Source organism: Zonotrichia leucophrys, chromosome 6, assembly GCF_028769735.1.
Source record: "Zonotrichia leucophrys gambelii isolate GWCS_2022_RI chromosome 6, RI_Zleu_2.0, whole genome shotgun sequence".
Classification (NCBI taxonomy): Eukaryota; Metazoa; Chordata; class Aves; order Passeriformes; family Passerellidae; genus Zonotrichia; species Zonotrichia leucophrys.
Window position 1 is genome coordinate 13,810,195 of NC_088176.1, and position 15,950 is coordinate 13,826,144.

At 53.2% G+C, this 15,950-nt stretch overlaps 2 protein-coding genes across 3 annotated transcripts in view; one reads left to right on the forward strand and one right to left on the reverse strand.

Annotated features, from left to right (window-relative positions):
- The first annotated feature begins 153 nt into the window (after positions 1–153).
- On the forward strand, positions 154–13,019 carry LOC135449902 (uncharacterized). Its single transcript, XM_064717306.1, has 2 exons — positions 154–225; positions 2,026–13,019. Exon 2 carries the CDS (start codon positions 2,093–2,095, stop codon positions 6,560–6,562), a length of 4,470 nt encoding a protein of 1,489 aa, XP_064573376.1. The 5' UTR covers positions 154–225; positions 2,026–2,092; the 3' UTR covers positions 6,563–13,019.
- Positions 13,020–13,585: 566 nt separating this feature from the next.
- Positions 13,586–15,950, reverse strand: part of SLIT1 (slit guidance ligand 1) — a 60,157-nt gene continuing 57,792 nt past the window's right edge. The window contains exons 37-38 of one of the 2 annotated variants that reach the window (XR_010440732.1): positions 15,260–15,885; positions 13,586–13,766 (exon numbers count right to left, since the gene is read on the reverse strand). Coding sequence is in view for 1 of the 2 variants with exons in the window: in XM_064716260.1 (XP_064572330.1) it covers positions 15,641–15,885 (245 nt within the window). In the remaining variant the exon portion in view is untranslated. The other variant, XM_064716260.1, reaches the window with a different exon arrangement.

The following is a 15,950-nucleotide window of genomic DNA, read 5'->3' on the forward strand; positions in this document are numbered from 1 at the left end:
GTTATTCAGCAGAGCGAGGGGAGGAGCTGGGCCGTGTAAGAGATCCTGGCTGACATAACCCTTCCCATGCAGGGCTCTGGAGAGGGGCCAGGTTGTACCTGGGTATTTTTATTTAAACTAATCCCAGGCGTTCCAAATTGAAGCCATCGCAGCGCCAGGTAGGACCAGGTCAAACGGTTGCTGGAGGGCGTTTTTCTCACCTGGGTGTAGTAAAGCAGTCGCCAGGTACGTGTTTATTGCTAACCCCGCGAGTGTGTTCTGGAGGTGTTGGGACACATTTGGCAAGCTGAGCTGGCTCAGCCTTTCCGGGTGGTTTCAGGAAAACCCTGCCTAAGAAGCCTTTAAGGAAATTGAAAGGCTGGGCTTGGGAGGCAAAGCCTCATTCCGTGTAAAACACGTTGTGCCTGGGCAGACTGGAGAGCAAAGGGCTGGGCAGAGCTGCTCAGGGCAGGCTTGGCTGCAGCCTGGCATTTCTGGGCAGAGAGGAGACCTGGTCAGCCCTGAGCCTGAAGTGGCCCCAGGTGTCTCCCCCTGCCCATCAGCCCAGGGAATCAGGGCACTGGAGGTGCCTCCCTGGTGCGTGTCAGTTCAAAGAAAGCAGCCAGCCAGCAGCAGGTAAGGAGTAGGTGAGGGCTGCCCAGGGCAGGCTCCGGTGTGCTGATGCCACTGAGAGCGGCTGGCCCCAGCCACTGGCTTTTGCTTGTCCATTTCTCTGCTGATGGCTCCTTCAAACTGGAGCTCTTCCTCCTCATCCACCTGTTGAGCCCTGTGCCTGGCAGCATGGAGAGGGAAAACCCACTCTAGATGAGGCTGCTTTTCTCCACCCTGGCCCTGAACTCTTTGATAAGCGTTGCCCCCCTTGACCCAGCTGAGTGAGTGAGGTCAGTGTCTGATGCTGGTGGAGGGGGCAGGCAGAGAAAGGCTGCAGGGGGAGAAAGGACTTTCACTCCTCCAGTACAAGGCCAGGAGGTGCAAAGTGCAAGTGTTGCTGCAAAGCAACCCTACATTACTGGTAAAGATCCCGTGTCAGACAGTGTGGGTGCCAAGTGTGGGTGCCAAGACGTGGCCCCCTTTCAGCGTGGTCAGGACTGGGTGGGAGTTGCCTGTGCTGCCGTTGGGAACAGATATGGTCTCAATAACAGCACCTGGCATGGCACTCATCATGGGTTCATGAAAACACTGGGTAATTATCCCCTAACCTCTCCACCAGTAAGTCCTAATTAATTGCCTCTGCCAAGCAGGTAACTGATAATGGCCTGGGTTTGAGCACTAGCTAGCGGCAGTGACCCTGTGCTGTAGAAGCCCACCTTTCTGCACAACCAGTGTGTGCTGACAGCCCATCAGCTGCAGCAACACTTGATTAAATGGCAGCTAATCAAAGGTCAGTGCCAGTGGCACAACACCACACAGGGTGCATTGCTGTCTGCATGTCCTGCAGGCTGGGAGCTCACCAGAATTTCTGTGCTGACTACAGAAGAGGCTCAGATCTGCTCAGTTTGGCCCCAGACCCAGCTTCTGCTACTGAGGTGTAAGCAGGATTTTAAGACTTAAAGTAGCTGAAGATTCCTGGCATCTGGATGCCCAGCTGGGATGCTGCTCTGCTCCCACCCAGCTTGGCAGTGCAGAGTGAGGAAGCGGAGGTATGCAGCCATCCTAGAAATGCTGGGCCTTCCACACCAGGTGCCATGCAGATACTAAGCCTGATTCTTTTTAGGTTTGCTTTGAGCATGTGACATGGTGCCTACACACTGGGATGTCCTAGGCAGAAGTGTAATTATGAGTGCTCTGGCAGTGGCAGACAAACAAAAATGCAGTCTGTGTCCTGCCAGCAGTGTACACATGTAAGTGTGCATGCTGGGACTGAAGGAACACCTGCCAGCCCCAGGAAAACAGGATGCTTGATCTCACCTGGAGGTCAGGCAAGGGATGTGCCTGACTGGGAGGAGAAGGGTTATTCTGGTTTTGCAGCATAAACTAATATTCCCTAGGACATATTACTGACTGCTTCTCTCTTTATCTCTCTAGTGAGGATCCAGCAGAGACAATAGCAATAGACTCTAACAATCAGCCGAAGTCTCCACTGGAAAAATTTATGGTCAGACTGTGTACACATCACCAGAAGCAGTTCATTCGTGTGCTAAACGACATATACACTGAAGTACAGCCAGACTCTGACGGCCAGCAGTTATCTGAATCTGAGAGCATGGAGGCCTCTACTTGTGGCTCTGGTTGTAGCCAGCGAAGCACTGAAAATCAGGATAAGGGTGCTACTTGTACTGAATCAAAGCTCCCTTCTCCATTGGACCCAGGACAGTCAGGGGCCGACAGCCCCCTGCATGTTACGGGACAAGCCCCGAAGCAGCCAGTGGAACTGAAGTCTCTGGACAGAGCAGAGAACTCCAGTCCTGCTTTGAGGAGGGACTTCTGCGAGCTCCCCATCACCAGGCTTCGCTCTGCTAGTCCAAAGGATAGCCCCACCCAAGGATACCTCAGCACGTTGAACTCTTCCTCTTTGAATTTCCATCACGCCGCAAAGAGCCTGGAAGGGCAGCAAGCTGCTGGACACGAACAAGAAGCCGCTGTCAGGAAGTGTGAGGATAATAAAGAGCAGCTAGCAGGTAAGACTCTCATGGAAGGTTATATCTCAGTCAAAGTGGCAAATGTGAATGGCAGTGACGACAGCTTAGACAGCTGTCTGGGGTCCCAAAAGAGCTCTTGTAGGGCTCTCCCAGAGGAGTCCTGGGATCCTGGCTTTGCAGTGACGCCCCCTCGCAGAGCCGACAAAGAGAACACTTTGCAATGCGGCTCGAAAGCATCTTTGCACCAGGACTTAGATGCAAAAGAACAAGATGTGAGACCAAAGCAAGAAAACCACCTGCATGCCATGGCCAAGGGCAAGGCAGGCTGCCAGCTGCACCCAGCCGACAAGGGCATGCTCGACAAGTCCAAAGAGGGCTGGCTGCCCACTGGCGCCATGCCAGCCGCCCACCGCCCCCCTGGTGGGCACCCCCGTGCCAAGGCAGCCTCCCTCAGGCCCTCTCGGAAGAGCAAGAAGGCGTCAGGGCTGAGGATCAATGACTATGACAACCAGTGCGACGTGGTGTACATCAGCCAGCCCATCACCGAGTGCCATTTCGAGGCGCAGCGCCTGGTGTCGTCCCGCAGGACGGCCAGGAAGAGCACGCGGGGCTATTTCTTCAACGGGGAGTGCTGCGAGCTCCCCACCGTGCGCACGCTGGTGAAGAGCTCCCGCGCCGAGGAGAGGGCGAGCAGCCCGGCACTGCGGACAGAGACCCTCGTAAGTGCGAAACCGCCCCTGGTGTTCTCGGTGGAGGGGTCTGCAGGGGCAGGAAGGGAGGGTGAGAAAAGGGTTTCCCTGAGGCTCCTGGCTAAAGTGGCACCAGCCGGCGGAGAAACGAAGGAGAGAGCTGAGCTGGGCTCCATGCAGCTCCGGGAAACCCGAGCACTACGATCAAGGGAGGCTGCTGTGGCCATGCCATTCTTCTCCCTCTCTGCTCCACCCAGCCCCCAGAAAGAGGACAGCTTGGCCAGCTCGCCGCCACCTGGCTCCCCTCCTGCTGAAGGAGGGGAGTCACCTCCCCTCAGTGCCACAGTGGGAGGCACTGTCACCTGGGAGGCTGGCAGTAGCCTGGGCTGCTCTGGGGATGGCAGCAGCAGCAGCCAGGCTGCTGATGTTGCTGCCTTTTCAGTCTCAAAAGCACACGGTGAGGAGGAAAGTTGTCCAGGCTCTGACATACAAACTATTCCAGACCCCTCTGCCAGTCCAGAGCCAAAGTCCTCCTCACAGCCCTCTGCTGCTACAGACACAACGCCTCTGCCCTGTGATGGTGCCAGGGATCCTGCCCAGCTTCCAGGCTCAGGGGATGCTGAGCTCTGTGGGCAGTGTCTGGCAGAGCCCTCCACATGCTCTCCAGGCTCACAGGCTCCTGATGAGCCCCCTGCCACCATGGATGAGAAGAGCCCCCTGGAGCCCCCTGCCACCATGGATGAGAAGAACCCCCTGGAGCCCCCTGCCACTTTAGAGTGTGGGGATGTGAACAAAAGCATCGATGCTAAACCAGAAGCTGAATCATCGGTCATGGTGGGTGACAGCCCTCTTGAGCAAGAGGATGCTGTGCTCATCAGCACATCCCTCCCCAAAATCTTGGAAGTAGAAACAATGCAGAATAACAGCACAGCAGGTGAAAAAGAGCCCACTGAAGGGGAAATGCCACCCGACCCAAACAGCTCAGACTCTGTCTCTTCCAAAGACAGTCTAGACAAGAAGCGGAAGAAAGGCAGGAGGGCGCTAGTGGCATCGGACCGGTGTCTCCGAAGCCAACGATCCCCATCACCTGCTGAGGGCAGTGCTGAGGACTCTGGTTCTTCCAGCTCTGGGCAGCTTACTTGCCTTCAGATCAAACTCTCCAAGAGCCCTGGTGCTAAGCGCTTCAAGAGAGAAGTGCAGCTGGATGAGGCAGCATCCAGGCACTTCCCCAATGACTGCTTCCCCAATGTGCTGCTCAAAACCAGCGAAGAGCCAGGCACTGGCCAGGCTCCAGAGAGCATCACTGAGCAGCAGCCAGGCAAGGAGAATGGTGTCACTACCAGACAAACCTATAAAAGCATCTTAGCAAAAGAGACTGCTGCAGAGGGAGAAAATTCCTCTAAAGATGACTCCTCTGCTAACAGCAGCCAAAGTCAACAGGGTGAGATGCTGGAAATCAGCATCCAGGCTGATTCTGAGAAGAAAAACATTACCCTCCCTCCAGAGAATACTGTTCCTGCAAATGATGCTGAGCAAGTGGATGTGAAACCAGTCAATGCCAGTGCAAAGGACAAGGAGAGCTCTGAGAGTGTCAGGGATCTGGGCAAGCCAGTGAACTATGAACTGGTGACCAATTTGCCTCTGTGTCCCAGCAGCAGAGGTGGAAGCAAGCATCTTCCAGCAAAAACTGCAAAGCACAAAAATGTTGCTCTGCAGTTTTATAACTTACGACATGCACCCGCACCTGTAGACAGTGCAAAAAAGAACACACCAGGGAAGGAGTCTATGCAAGCAATCCCCAAACTGAGGGATGAACACAGTTCAGGGAATGATGACTGCCCAGCACTGGAGGACATAGACATGGCTGACAGCAAACCAAAGTTCATGGAGTGGTGTGCTGAAGAGGAAAACCAGGAGCTCATTGCTGACTTCAACACTCAGTACATGAAAATCCAGAAGGGCTGGATTCAGCTGGAGAAGGAGGTCCAGCCAACCCCCAAGGTAAAGAACAAAGCCGACAAACTGAAAGAGATTTGGAAAAGCAAGAAAAGAACACGGAAAAGCAGAGGCTCACTGGAAGTGCAGAAGCTTTCTCCTGTGCAGATGCTGTTTATGAAGGCCTTTAAGCTGTCTGACATATGCCAGTGGTTTCTGGAGACAACTGAGACCAGGTCTCTAGTGATTGTGAAAAAACTCAACACCCGTCTCCCGGGGGAGATTCCCCCCATGAAAGTCCCCATGCAGAAATATTCTTCCTCTAGTCTCTACCCCAGCTCACTACAAGCTGAACGTTTGAAAAAACATCTCAAGAAATTCGCCGCCACTACCCCGGCTCGGAATAACCTGAAGAACCAAAAGCTTTGGGCCAAAATTCGTGAGAATGCGGATAAAGCAGAGGTTGAAGAAGCCACCGCTCCCAGCCAGACGTCTCCCACTGATGCCAGCACCAAGGAGCTGAGTGAGGACAAAACCATCCCGCCGGCCCTCAGCTTGCCCACGCAGGCCAGCACCAGGATCCTGCGCAAGTACTCCAATCTTCGGGGCAAGCTGCGAGCCCAGCAGCGCGTGGTGAAGGCAGAGAAGCGGAGCGAGTGCCCAGGGGACCAGCTGTCCCTGGAGAGCAAGCAGAGCCGGAAAAGTGTGTGCATCAACCCCCTGATGTCTCCAAAGCTGGCCTTGCAGATCAAAGCAGCTGCCTTTCCTGCTAAATCTCCCTCAGTGGATGGAACGGGGAAGGGGCGAAAGGGGAAGAGCAGGTCCCAAGAGGATCCCTTGCCCAAAGTCGACCTCCAGCTCAGCAAGAAGAAGAAGATGCTGAAGGAGAGCGGGAGCACCCAGGAGCGATCCAGCTCTTCCACCAAGGACAAGCTGCCTGCCAAGAAGGCCAGTAAAATAAAGCATTCAGAGGGCAGTGTGAAATCTCCCGCCACCCGAAAGCAGACTGCCATGGAGAGAAGCAATAAGCTGGCCAGAAAAATTTCTTTGAAAGAGAAGAGAGTCCCGAAAAAGCAGCTGGAGAAGCGGCTCCCCATGCGGAAGGGCAAGGAGAACACGAGCAGACGGGCCGTGCTCCCTCCCAGTCACGAGGAGCTGTCCAAGGCCCCAAAACAGAAGCCCCTGGGGGAGTCCTCCACACGGTCACAGAAGATGGCCAACAAGAAGCACAGCAGTGGGAAGACCTTGACAAGGTCCATGAAGAAGATGCAGGAGAGCAGTGTGTCTCAGGGCAAGAGGAAGCTAAGGGCAAAAGTGGACTGTTCGCACAGCAAACGCTCGCGACTCGACCCGAAATAGCAAAGAAACGGTAGCCATGTACAAAACTGATGTATAGTAGTAACCCTTTACCATGCATTAACTAAAGCTGCTTTTATAAGCTGTAGCAAGCCTTTAAAAATCCGCAGTTAAAGGATAAATACCCATGATTTTAGGCATCAGCAGATGTGTCTTGGACAGAGAAGAGGTTGGTCTGTCTGGCTCTGCTGTTCAGAAGGAAGTTTCTGTAGTTTGAACGTTCCTTGGGTTCTTTTAAACTTAGAACCAGGCAGTTTTTGTTAAAAGTACAGTGCCTTATTTATCACTTTAAAAATAAAAATAAGAAGCTCGTCTGTGTGATTTGGAGGCTTGCGTTTTATACTTGAGGCACAAGCACTTGTACTGTAGCAGAAAGAAAACCACCTTCGTGCACATGAAGTAGCTTTTGTCAGCCTTTGGGTGCACACAAACATTTCCCTTTCTTTCAGAGTCCTCCTTCTGTCTGTCTTCTTAGTGGCATTTAAAGCAAAACCAAAACCATTTCGCATCACTAAGGGAGAGAAAGGCGAGTCTGTCCATTGTCGGTTCGCTGGTAGCAGTTGCTGGTGTCCCAGACTGTCACCTGCATGAGAATGTGAAGTAGCTGCTGGAGTTGTACTGCTGATGGCTGCCTGCTCCTCGCTGCGCACCCGTGGGTGGGGAGGGCCCACTCAGGCTGGGGAGATGCCCTGGGGGTGCAGGTACCAGGCTGCCACACCTGCTGCTGCCGGCTGGGCAGGCTGGGCTGTATCTGTCTATTTTCTTGCTGGCTTCAGGGATGAACCAGTCTTGCCATGCTCTGCTTTTGGACAGACTTCCTTCTCCTAATTCCCTGTCCTTGTGGTGATTTCTGTGGTCTGTGTTGGCAAAGCTTTTCTGTAGTGCTTCACTGAAGGTTGAATCTCTCCCTTTTTAAGGGCTTGAGTTCCTGATGTTGGTGCTCTGCAGGAAGGGAACTCTGGCCCTCACCTTGTGCTTTTGTGCATGCCTTGCCTAGTGCTCTCTGAAGCCAGGATTTGCAGTTGAAATAAGGCTGGGATAAGGGACTGGCTCGTGTTAATTTTTTACCATAATCTGCATTTCACCCTTTTACCAGCAAGGTGCAGGAGGTTTGTCCTTGCTTGTGTCACAGAACAGGGTCATAGTGCCTGTCTTTTCTTAGAAAAACCTGTTAGAAGTGCATAGAGTGTGTGGCTGTGCTGGTTCTGCTGGGCAGAGATGATCAGCAGCTAGGGAGGGCTGTGGTCTGTGCTAGGGAAAGGTCCCTGCTCAACCATTGCATCCCCAAGGCTTCACTTTCACATTGCTGCAGAGTCCATTTGCAGGAATCCCAATGCCAGTCTCCTTCCAGACACAAAGCAGCAGTGCCTGTCAGGGCACTGTGTGGACCCTGAGGCTGCCAGACCTTTAACAGCTGCCTTGCTGGTCCTTGCTCAGCTGCTTGTCCCTGATGAGAGCAAGGCTCTGGTGCAGCCCATGAATTCAAGAGATGCTGGCCCCTGGAGCAGAGGCTGAAAAGGGATTGCCTGCAAAGGGAATTGCTTTTCGTGGTTGGCATTGAACCCCAGATCTCAAAGCCTGGGGGCGGGAGGTGAAAGGTAGATAACTGTATTAAAATCTTTCATTGTACCCCTTTAGTACAGAGGATGAAACCAGGTGTTTGATTTGCACTCACTTCACAGAGCACCTCTGGCTCTCTTGGAGGTACTCCCTTTCCCAAGCATTGACACTCACAATGCTGTGGCACATTTTTCTCTTTACTGTGAAATGGCTGATTTAAAAAAAAAAAATCCTCTGCCTTTCCTTTGAATTGTGCTAGAGTAAGTTAACTCTCTGAACAGGTAGGAAGTGATTAAATCTAGCCTGTCAGTCCCTGTACAGATTAATATGAAGCTATCTATTACTTTAATTTTTACTGCATGCATTAAATATGTCAAACATTCCATCAGAAAATATTTAAAAGCGTTTCAAGAGAGGTGTAAGGCAGGAGGGCACTGATGGCAGTTAAGTGACTGATCTGTACCTCTTTTGCAGGGTATCTTTCCCTCTTGCTTCTCCATCCTTCCTTATGGTCCTTCTCCAGCCTCTGGCTGGGGCCCAGCCACATGGGCCCAGATTTCCTCTCCTTGCCCTGGGCCAGGCGTACATGTGAGCACACCTCTTACCTTTGCTGCTCACGCCATTCCCCTGTAGCAAATCCCCTCTTCCCGTCCTTCACCATCACTCCTGAAGCGCCTGCACAGGTCACCATGCACCTCCTTGAGGCTTTCCCTCTCTCTTCTCTCATTTTTTAGCTGCTGGTAAATGGTAAATACAGGCTGTCCTGCTCCCTGTCTTCTGTGCTTCTGGGAGCAGGAGTCACGTTAGGATAGAACCCTATACATAGCAAGTGGAAAGACTCTTTCTAGATGGGATGCTGCTGCTCCAGTGTCCTGGATGTCTTCCTGCACCCTGGGGCTTCACCAGCACCGACTGGCTGAAGCATGGCAAGGCTGGGGGACAGCAGGTGTCATTGGTGCTGGAGTGGAGCAGCTTCTGGGCATCTGTCCCAGCTCAGTGTGCACGGCTTGGCTCAGGCAGGGTGGGATCAGAGCACTGAGCTTCCTGGCAGTGTCCCTGACAGGCAGGGGTGACGTGTGCTCTGAGGCACAGCCCCTGCTTCAGAGCAGTCTGTTACCAATAAATGTGGCTCTTACATCAAGCAAGGGATGCACAGGGAGCTGCAGATGAGCTTAATGAATGGAAGAAAATAAGCTACATGATTGAGTTCCTTATTCCACATGGACATGGAGTGTGTTTCCATGTGCTACAGGCGCAGAGCTGCCCACTGGCACTACCACAGTGCCATCCTCAGATCCACAGCCTCATTGCGCTCCTCTTCCCCTGGGCTACCCCACAGCTCCCTGCTCTGCTTCTTCAGCTCTGGATTTCAAGAGATACAACCCACAAAGCAGATCTCTTTCTGTTACTTTGGCTTTTCTTGCTGACTACTTTCTCATCCTATTGAAATTAGTCTCCATCATGCACCCTGGTCCATGAACGAGGAGCAGCATCCTCTTAGCTCTGCACCTCCACAGATGTCCTCACTGTCCCTCTGCTGCCACCCCCCTCCCTCTCAGTTGCATGATTACCTTATTCTCTCTCTTGTCATCAGCAGCTCTGGGTCTTCACACTTCACATGTTCAGAATCCGTCCATTTTAATAAAAAACCACTGAGAGGAGCTGTGTTTGCCAAGTTCAGAGTAGAAACTTATGTTGGTGCTGTAGCAAGAGCAGTTTGAGCCCGGGATGGCTCCTCCTACCTGTAGCTGTTAGGATCTTGTTAAGCAAGGCCAGCCCTGGAATGGGTTTCCCTGCTGACAGGGTGTGTGATATGTACCCAAGGTGTGCACATATTTATATTCATCACTTACTCATCCCTGGCAAGGTCCTGTTTGCTGGTGTTCTCTCTGTGCAGTGGGGTTTCTGTAGTCACCTGCCAGCAAGTCAGGGAGACAGATCTGCAGCAAAACTCTGAAGAGCTGACCAGTCGGCGCTGATGCTTCTGACAGACTTTCTGCTGCATTGCTGATCAAGGTCCATGAGCTGTGAGAGCAGGATGAAACTGTTCCTGCTGCTCTCTGCACCCTGTCCCGTCAGTGCTGGGGGTGCCACGCAGGGCTGGACTGAGCGGGCTGGCTGCCTGCCCACACCACTTTCTGCTGGTGTGCAGATGAGCAAAGCTGCAGCCCAGCCCGTGTCCCAGCTGGTCTTGTGGCACCTCTGGAAATGCTGATGTTTCCAAAAGCTCTGCCATCTCCCAGGAAATGGACATGCAATCAGATATACTGGTGCCCTATTTTTAAGATTTGCCTTGGACACTTTTTCTCTCCAGCTCATAAACTTTCAGCCTGACAACTGCATTCCCAGTTGAAGGTGACTGAGAAAGCTGTGATTCCCAGCCTTCCATGGGTACAGGTAGTGCTTTGGGCATCATGGAGGTGTGGGTGGCCATGCAGGTTGGGCTCTCACCTTTCCACCATCAGCAGTCATGCCGGGGGAAGAGGGCTGAGCCCCAGCCAAGGTGTACTTGGGTCTGCATCCTTGGGCTGTTTGCCTGGACAGCCCAGGAGCAAGATGGGGATAGGCTCCTCCTTGACAGGGAATGCCACTGGAGGTTTTCTTGTAGCAGTAGGTTTTTTGAGCAAACCACGAGGCTATGATGTCCCCATGTCACGTGTGTTCCCCCCCGTGTGTCGTAGCATCCATTTGGCCCATCCTTCAGCTTGGTGGTTGTGAAATGAATCCATCTGTTCTAAGATGTTCTCAGGAGTTCTTGTTTGTATTAAGCTCACCCCTAGGCTTAGCAGAAATGACAGTCCCCATCCTCCCTGCTCCCCTCCCCGCAGACAGGCCCTCTCTCTCACGAGCACTTCCACCTTCTCCCCGAAGGGCAGCAGAGGGCAGCTGGCGGTTTTGATTCAGGGCACGTTGGCAGCTTTGGGGCAGCCGAAGGAGCTGGGATGCAGCCGGCCAGCATTTGTGACATGGGTCTGGAGGCCAGGCGGTCCCACGGGCTGTATTGCTAGCCAATGTTTTCTAAGTCTGTTTGTAAGAGTACCTAATTTTAAAATGAAATGTGAATATATATTATGTGTAGGTGCCATGTAAGATAGTGTTGTGCTAGGCAGCAGGATGCTAACCTACTTTTTAAGCTTTTTGGAGGCAGGAAAAAGCATTTTTCTCTCACTTCATGCTCACAGATCTAATATTGTAAATAGGTTTTTTAAATATTTATTTCATGGGCTTTCCACAGGTTCTCGTTCTGACTGGTGTGTGGCGGGTGGGGCTGCATTGCCCAGCGTGCCCAACCAAAGGGCTGGCGATGGCGTGGGGGCTGGGATGGGGCGGGGTGGGGTGGTGGTGGTGCTGTTCAGTTTGGGTTTTTGTCAGAGCTGAAGCATTAATTCTCTTCATCTCGTTTTGATGATGTCAGACCTGGTCGATGGCCACGGTCCCCAGGGAGGCTGTGAGCTCCCATGGCCGGCCAGGACGGCTGTTCCCCAGGACAGGGGGCACTGCAAGCAATAAGATTTGTAGTAATAATGTCTGCTGTGATGGCAGGGGCTCTCGGGGCTCAGGGCCAGGTGGGAATAACCCTGCTCCCGGCAGGGGCTCAGTCCAGCATGGCTTGGGGGGATCTCTGGACCTGGAGGTACTCCAGGAAGTGTCCCCAGGGATGCAGAAAGTGGGGGATGCTGTCACCCCCGAGGAACCCCCCAAAACCAGCGGGGTAGGGTAGGTGGTTGCTGGTAGCAAATTCCCACTAGAGAATCACTGCCTTTGTGGGTACGGGTCACCCAAGGGAGCTCACTGCTGTCGCTGCTAGTCCTAGGGCCGGCTCCAGAAGGTCATTTGCTCATTTGCTGATCATTCTGTAATTTTAATTCTCCTTCTAGGAGATTCGAGGTCATTTGGTAATTTTTGCTTAAGTGGGTTTAGGTTTTTTTTTCTTTGTTAACCCCTTTTTGCCTGGAAGTGTGGCTGGCTCTGACCTTCCAGTCTAGCTGCCTGTGTGGGGCAGTGTCAGCAGCATCTGCTTTAATGATGATGGGTCTCTGACTTTGGAGGATGAAGTGAGGGGTGCTGCTGGGTTCCAGCCCTGCAGGACCCTTCACCAGTCCCACACTTCCTTCACCCTTGGAACAGGTGTGTAAAAAAAGAAAAAAAGAAAAAAGGAAACAACACAGTAATTTTTTTCTTAGGATGTAAAACATTTGAATATTATCTCCACCCTGATGGCAAATGTTTTTCCTTCATCTGTGTCTGCTTCCCTGGGAGAGTTTTGTTTCTCTGTTTGTTTCTATATGAATTTTAGACACTGAGCTGAAATTCCTCCTGTCCGGTACTGTATGTTTGAGCCCAAGCAATGTGAACTGTACAGACCAGCAGTGGGAAGGGGGAGCTGGTGACTGCACCTGGGAGAGCCGTGGCTTGGGACGGCATTCCCAGTTGGTGTAGGAGTGGGAAGTACTGCGCCACAAGTTGGGAAAATGAACTGTCTGCTGTGAATTCTCGGTTGGAAATGTGGAGAGGAGTTTCCATTAGATAATGTTTACATACCTCACCTGACAAACCTTTGAAAGTGTATATATAAAAAAAGAAAGAAAATAAAATTATATTAAGTTGCTTTAAATCAATATGTATAGCTATAAGAGCTGGGTCATTTGAACTTTGAATATGTATCGATTCTCTAAATGTTGACATTTTGTGAACTCTGTGCTCCTGTCTTTTATTTCATCCTAGCCTATGGAAAAAGTTGTGTTCTTGTTCCAGGTAAAAGGTCCCTGACCCAGATCTGAACTCCTCAAGGATTCCCACCACCTTGTTTTCTTTTCTTCCTCACTGTCAGTATTCACCCTATGAGCTTTCTAAAGGTCCGTATTTTATTGCCGCTTATTAAACGTTTCTTTGATATCAATGTTTGTTTGGTGTGATAAGTGGGGAAGACTGAAGGTGAGTGAGTGCACGAGGTAGGGCACAGCGGGCTGGCACCCTCCAACTCCCACCCCCTCCCTATGGAGGGGACATATAAATGCCTCTGTGGGGTTTCAGTGCTCCCATACCAGTGCCTGAGCTGTGGCAGACTTGTGTTTGTGGCACCAACAGTGCAACCTCAGGTGCTCCTGAGGACTGCTGCCCAGGCCCCTCTACCCTTCCCCAGAGAGCTACAAGTGCCTGTTTTCCCCTGGAGCCATTCCATCCCCACGGCGGGCACTGACCCTTCAGCTTCCCACGTGCAAGACCCTGGCAGTGAGGGCAGCTGTTGCAAGGCATTGCATGGATAACCCTGGCTGCTCGTCCCTGCACCATGGGGGCAATGCATTGGCCAGAGCTGCTCCAGGAGTAGGAAATCATCCCCCAAGGCACAACCAACCCTTTCCATCCTGGGCTACCTCCTCACACTCTCAGCAGCTCCCAAGAACCAGCTTCTCCCTTCTCCCCAGCAGGAAAGAAGAGGCCAAGCCTCTGAATGAATAAATGTCATGTTCACATGGAAGACAACATAGACAATACCAAACACCTCCTAAAACAATACAGCCTCTGCCAGCGGAAGGATGCCCAGCGCCTCCCTCGCCAGCCTAGTACAAACCAGCGTCTTCAATAGTGACACACACAAACCCCACGGGCCAAACAAAGCCACTGTCATTTTCCTGCCCAGTAGCATCTGTAAACAAAAAGAAAACATCATTTGTTGACCCCAAACATATAAAAATACTATAACAAAATGAAATACAAATATATATTAGAATCTGTAAGTATTCTGTATAAAGAGATACTTTAGCGGTTAGCATACAGCAAGAACAGAAACACAACACAACCAAGCCCTGGGTGGGCCACAGGCAAAATGAGACGCATCCCAGCTCCTCTGTGTGGCAGAGGAGCTCCCATGGAGAGGGCATTTGTGGCAGAAACACATCCCCGTGGTGGTGGAGATGCCCTGGATGCCAGTGGTGAGCAGGGACGGGGACAGCACCTGCAGAGCTGGGTGTATCCAGTGGAGGTGCCTGGAGCCCGGGCACAGCTGGCAGTGCAGACCTGAAACCAAAGTGCTGGAGTGGTGAGATAGAGAGACCCAGGACTGCAGCTCTGGGGTGAGTCTGTCCACAGGGGGATGTGGTGTTTCACTGTCCAGCCATGTGCAGTGTCCCAGGTCGGGCCCCTGCTATCCTTGGCCCCCACAGTTGTAGAGGTGATGCTGCTGTGGATGTTGGGTGCCTGCAGTACCCCGGCAGGAGGTCCCAGTGTGCCCCTGCTCCCACACCAGTCCAGCACATGCCCTGGCACTGTGGGCTTTGGAGAGATGCTGGGTATGAGCACTTGAGTCCAAGAGCTGATCAGTCATGCCCTGGCAGTGGTGTTGGCTCCAGGCTTGCAGGTTTGGACATCTCCAGCCTCTTCACCTTGGCACACACAAGACTGAGGCCCCGGTGATGGGCAAGCCAAACCTGCATCCCAGCTGTCCCAGCAGCCTCTTGCTCCTGCTGGCTGGGGCAGTGGCACACGGGGGCACCTTCGCCCAGCTGCAGGCCTGCTCCCCTGGGACAGAGCCCGGAGAAAGGGGATTCCTGTGCTGCCCTCACACAGCTCCCACCTCTGGGCAGAGCCACCTGGCTGAGCCAGGAGTATGTGGGGCCCTCTCCACAGGAATGGCACAGTGCTGGCCACATGGCACAGGGCAGGTTGGCACGGGAACCCTCAGGGACATCTGTGCACTGCTGCCTGTCCTCCATTCATTGTGCCTGGCACTGCCCTGGTCCTGTTCCACCAGTGTGGCCCTGATGTGACCACAGTGATGTGACCACAATGACCAAGTGTGCCCATGCATTGCAGAGCCCATCCAGTATGCACAGACTGGGGGTGTCACCAGAGGGTCAGGCTGGGGCCACAGAGCTGGGGACATTATCTGGGGTACTTAGGGCTACAGCACTCTGCAGGGAGAGAGGCCAGGGCTGCTGGAGGAGAGGACAGGAAACCAGGTCTGGGCTCACCAGGACTGCAGGACGGTGGCTACACCACGCAGCCCACTGTAAGCCATGGCTTGCCATAGATCACAAGGCTCTGCCACGGCAGGCCTCCCTCCTCCTGTCACACATGTTGGAAAAGCCCTCAGATCGCTGGGCTGATGCAAGGGACAGGGCTGCCAGGGAGGAGACTCACCCAGGATGCAGGCACTGCCCTCCATGGCTGTGGGGCTTCACTGGCAGGGAGGCAGAGTGCCACAGGGAGAGGTCAGGGCAGCTAGGCAGGGTGCCCACTCCATATCCACATATCTGTGTAGCTGCAGTTCTTAAAAAAATTCTCTATCTACACATTTGCTTTGTTTGTGGGGTTTTTTTTTTCTTTTGTTTTTCTTTCTATTTTTTTTCTGTTTCCTTCCCAATCTTCTAGATGCACCAGCTCTACCCTCTGCTGGGCTCCTCAGATGCAGCTGCAGTTCGGAACACTCAGAGAGCAGCACCATGCCCGCAGTGTAAAGTGAGGTCCTTGGCTTGGGGGGTCTCCCCGCCAGCCCCCCGGCTCTGCAGGGCCGGTGGCTGCTCACAGGCACTGGCTGCAGCCACACTTGCTGGGCTTCTCCACCTCCTCCACAAAGGTGGCACCGTTGCTGCACTCAAAGGCGTATTTCCTGCGCCGCAGCCGCAGCCCGGTGCAGCAGCCGGCGTCAGGGCCGCCGCAGGTGCCCCGGCATTCCACCCAGGCCACCGGCCGCGTCGTCTGGCAGATGGCGTAGCCGCGCTGCACCTGGTGGTAGTCCCGCACCGGCTCCCCGCGGCACTCCGGCTCTGTGGGACGGTGGGACAGCAATGGTCAGCCTGGTGCAGTGGCGTTGGGCTGCCTTCCCGGGACA

What these genes read in the sequence shown, in the direction of transcription:
- LOC135449902 (XM_064717306.1), top strand. Translation starts at nt 2,093, where the DNA reads ATGGTCAGACTGTGTACACATCACCAGAAGCAGTTCATTCGTGTGCTA.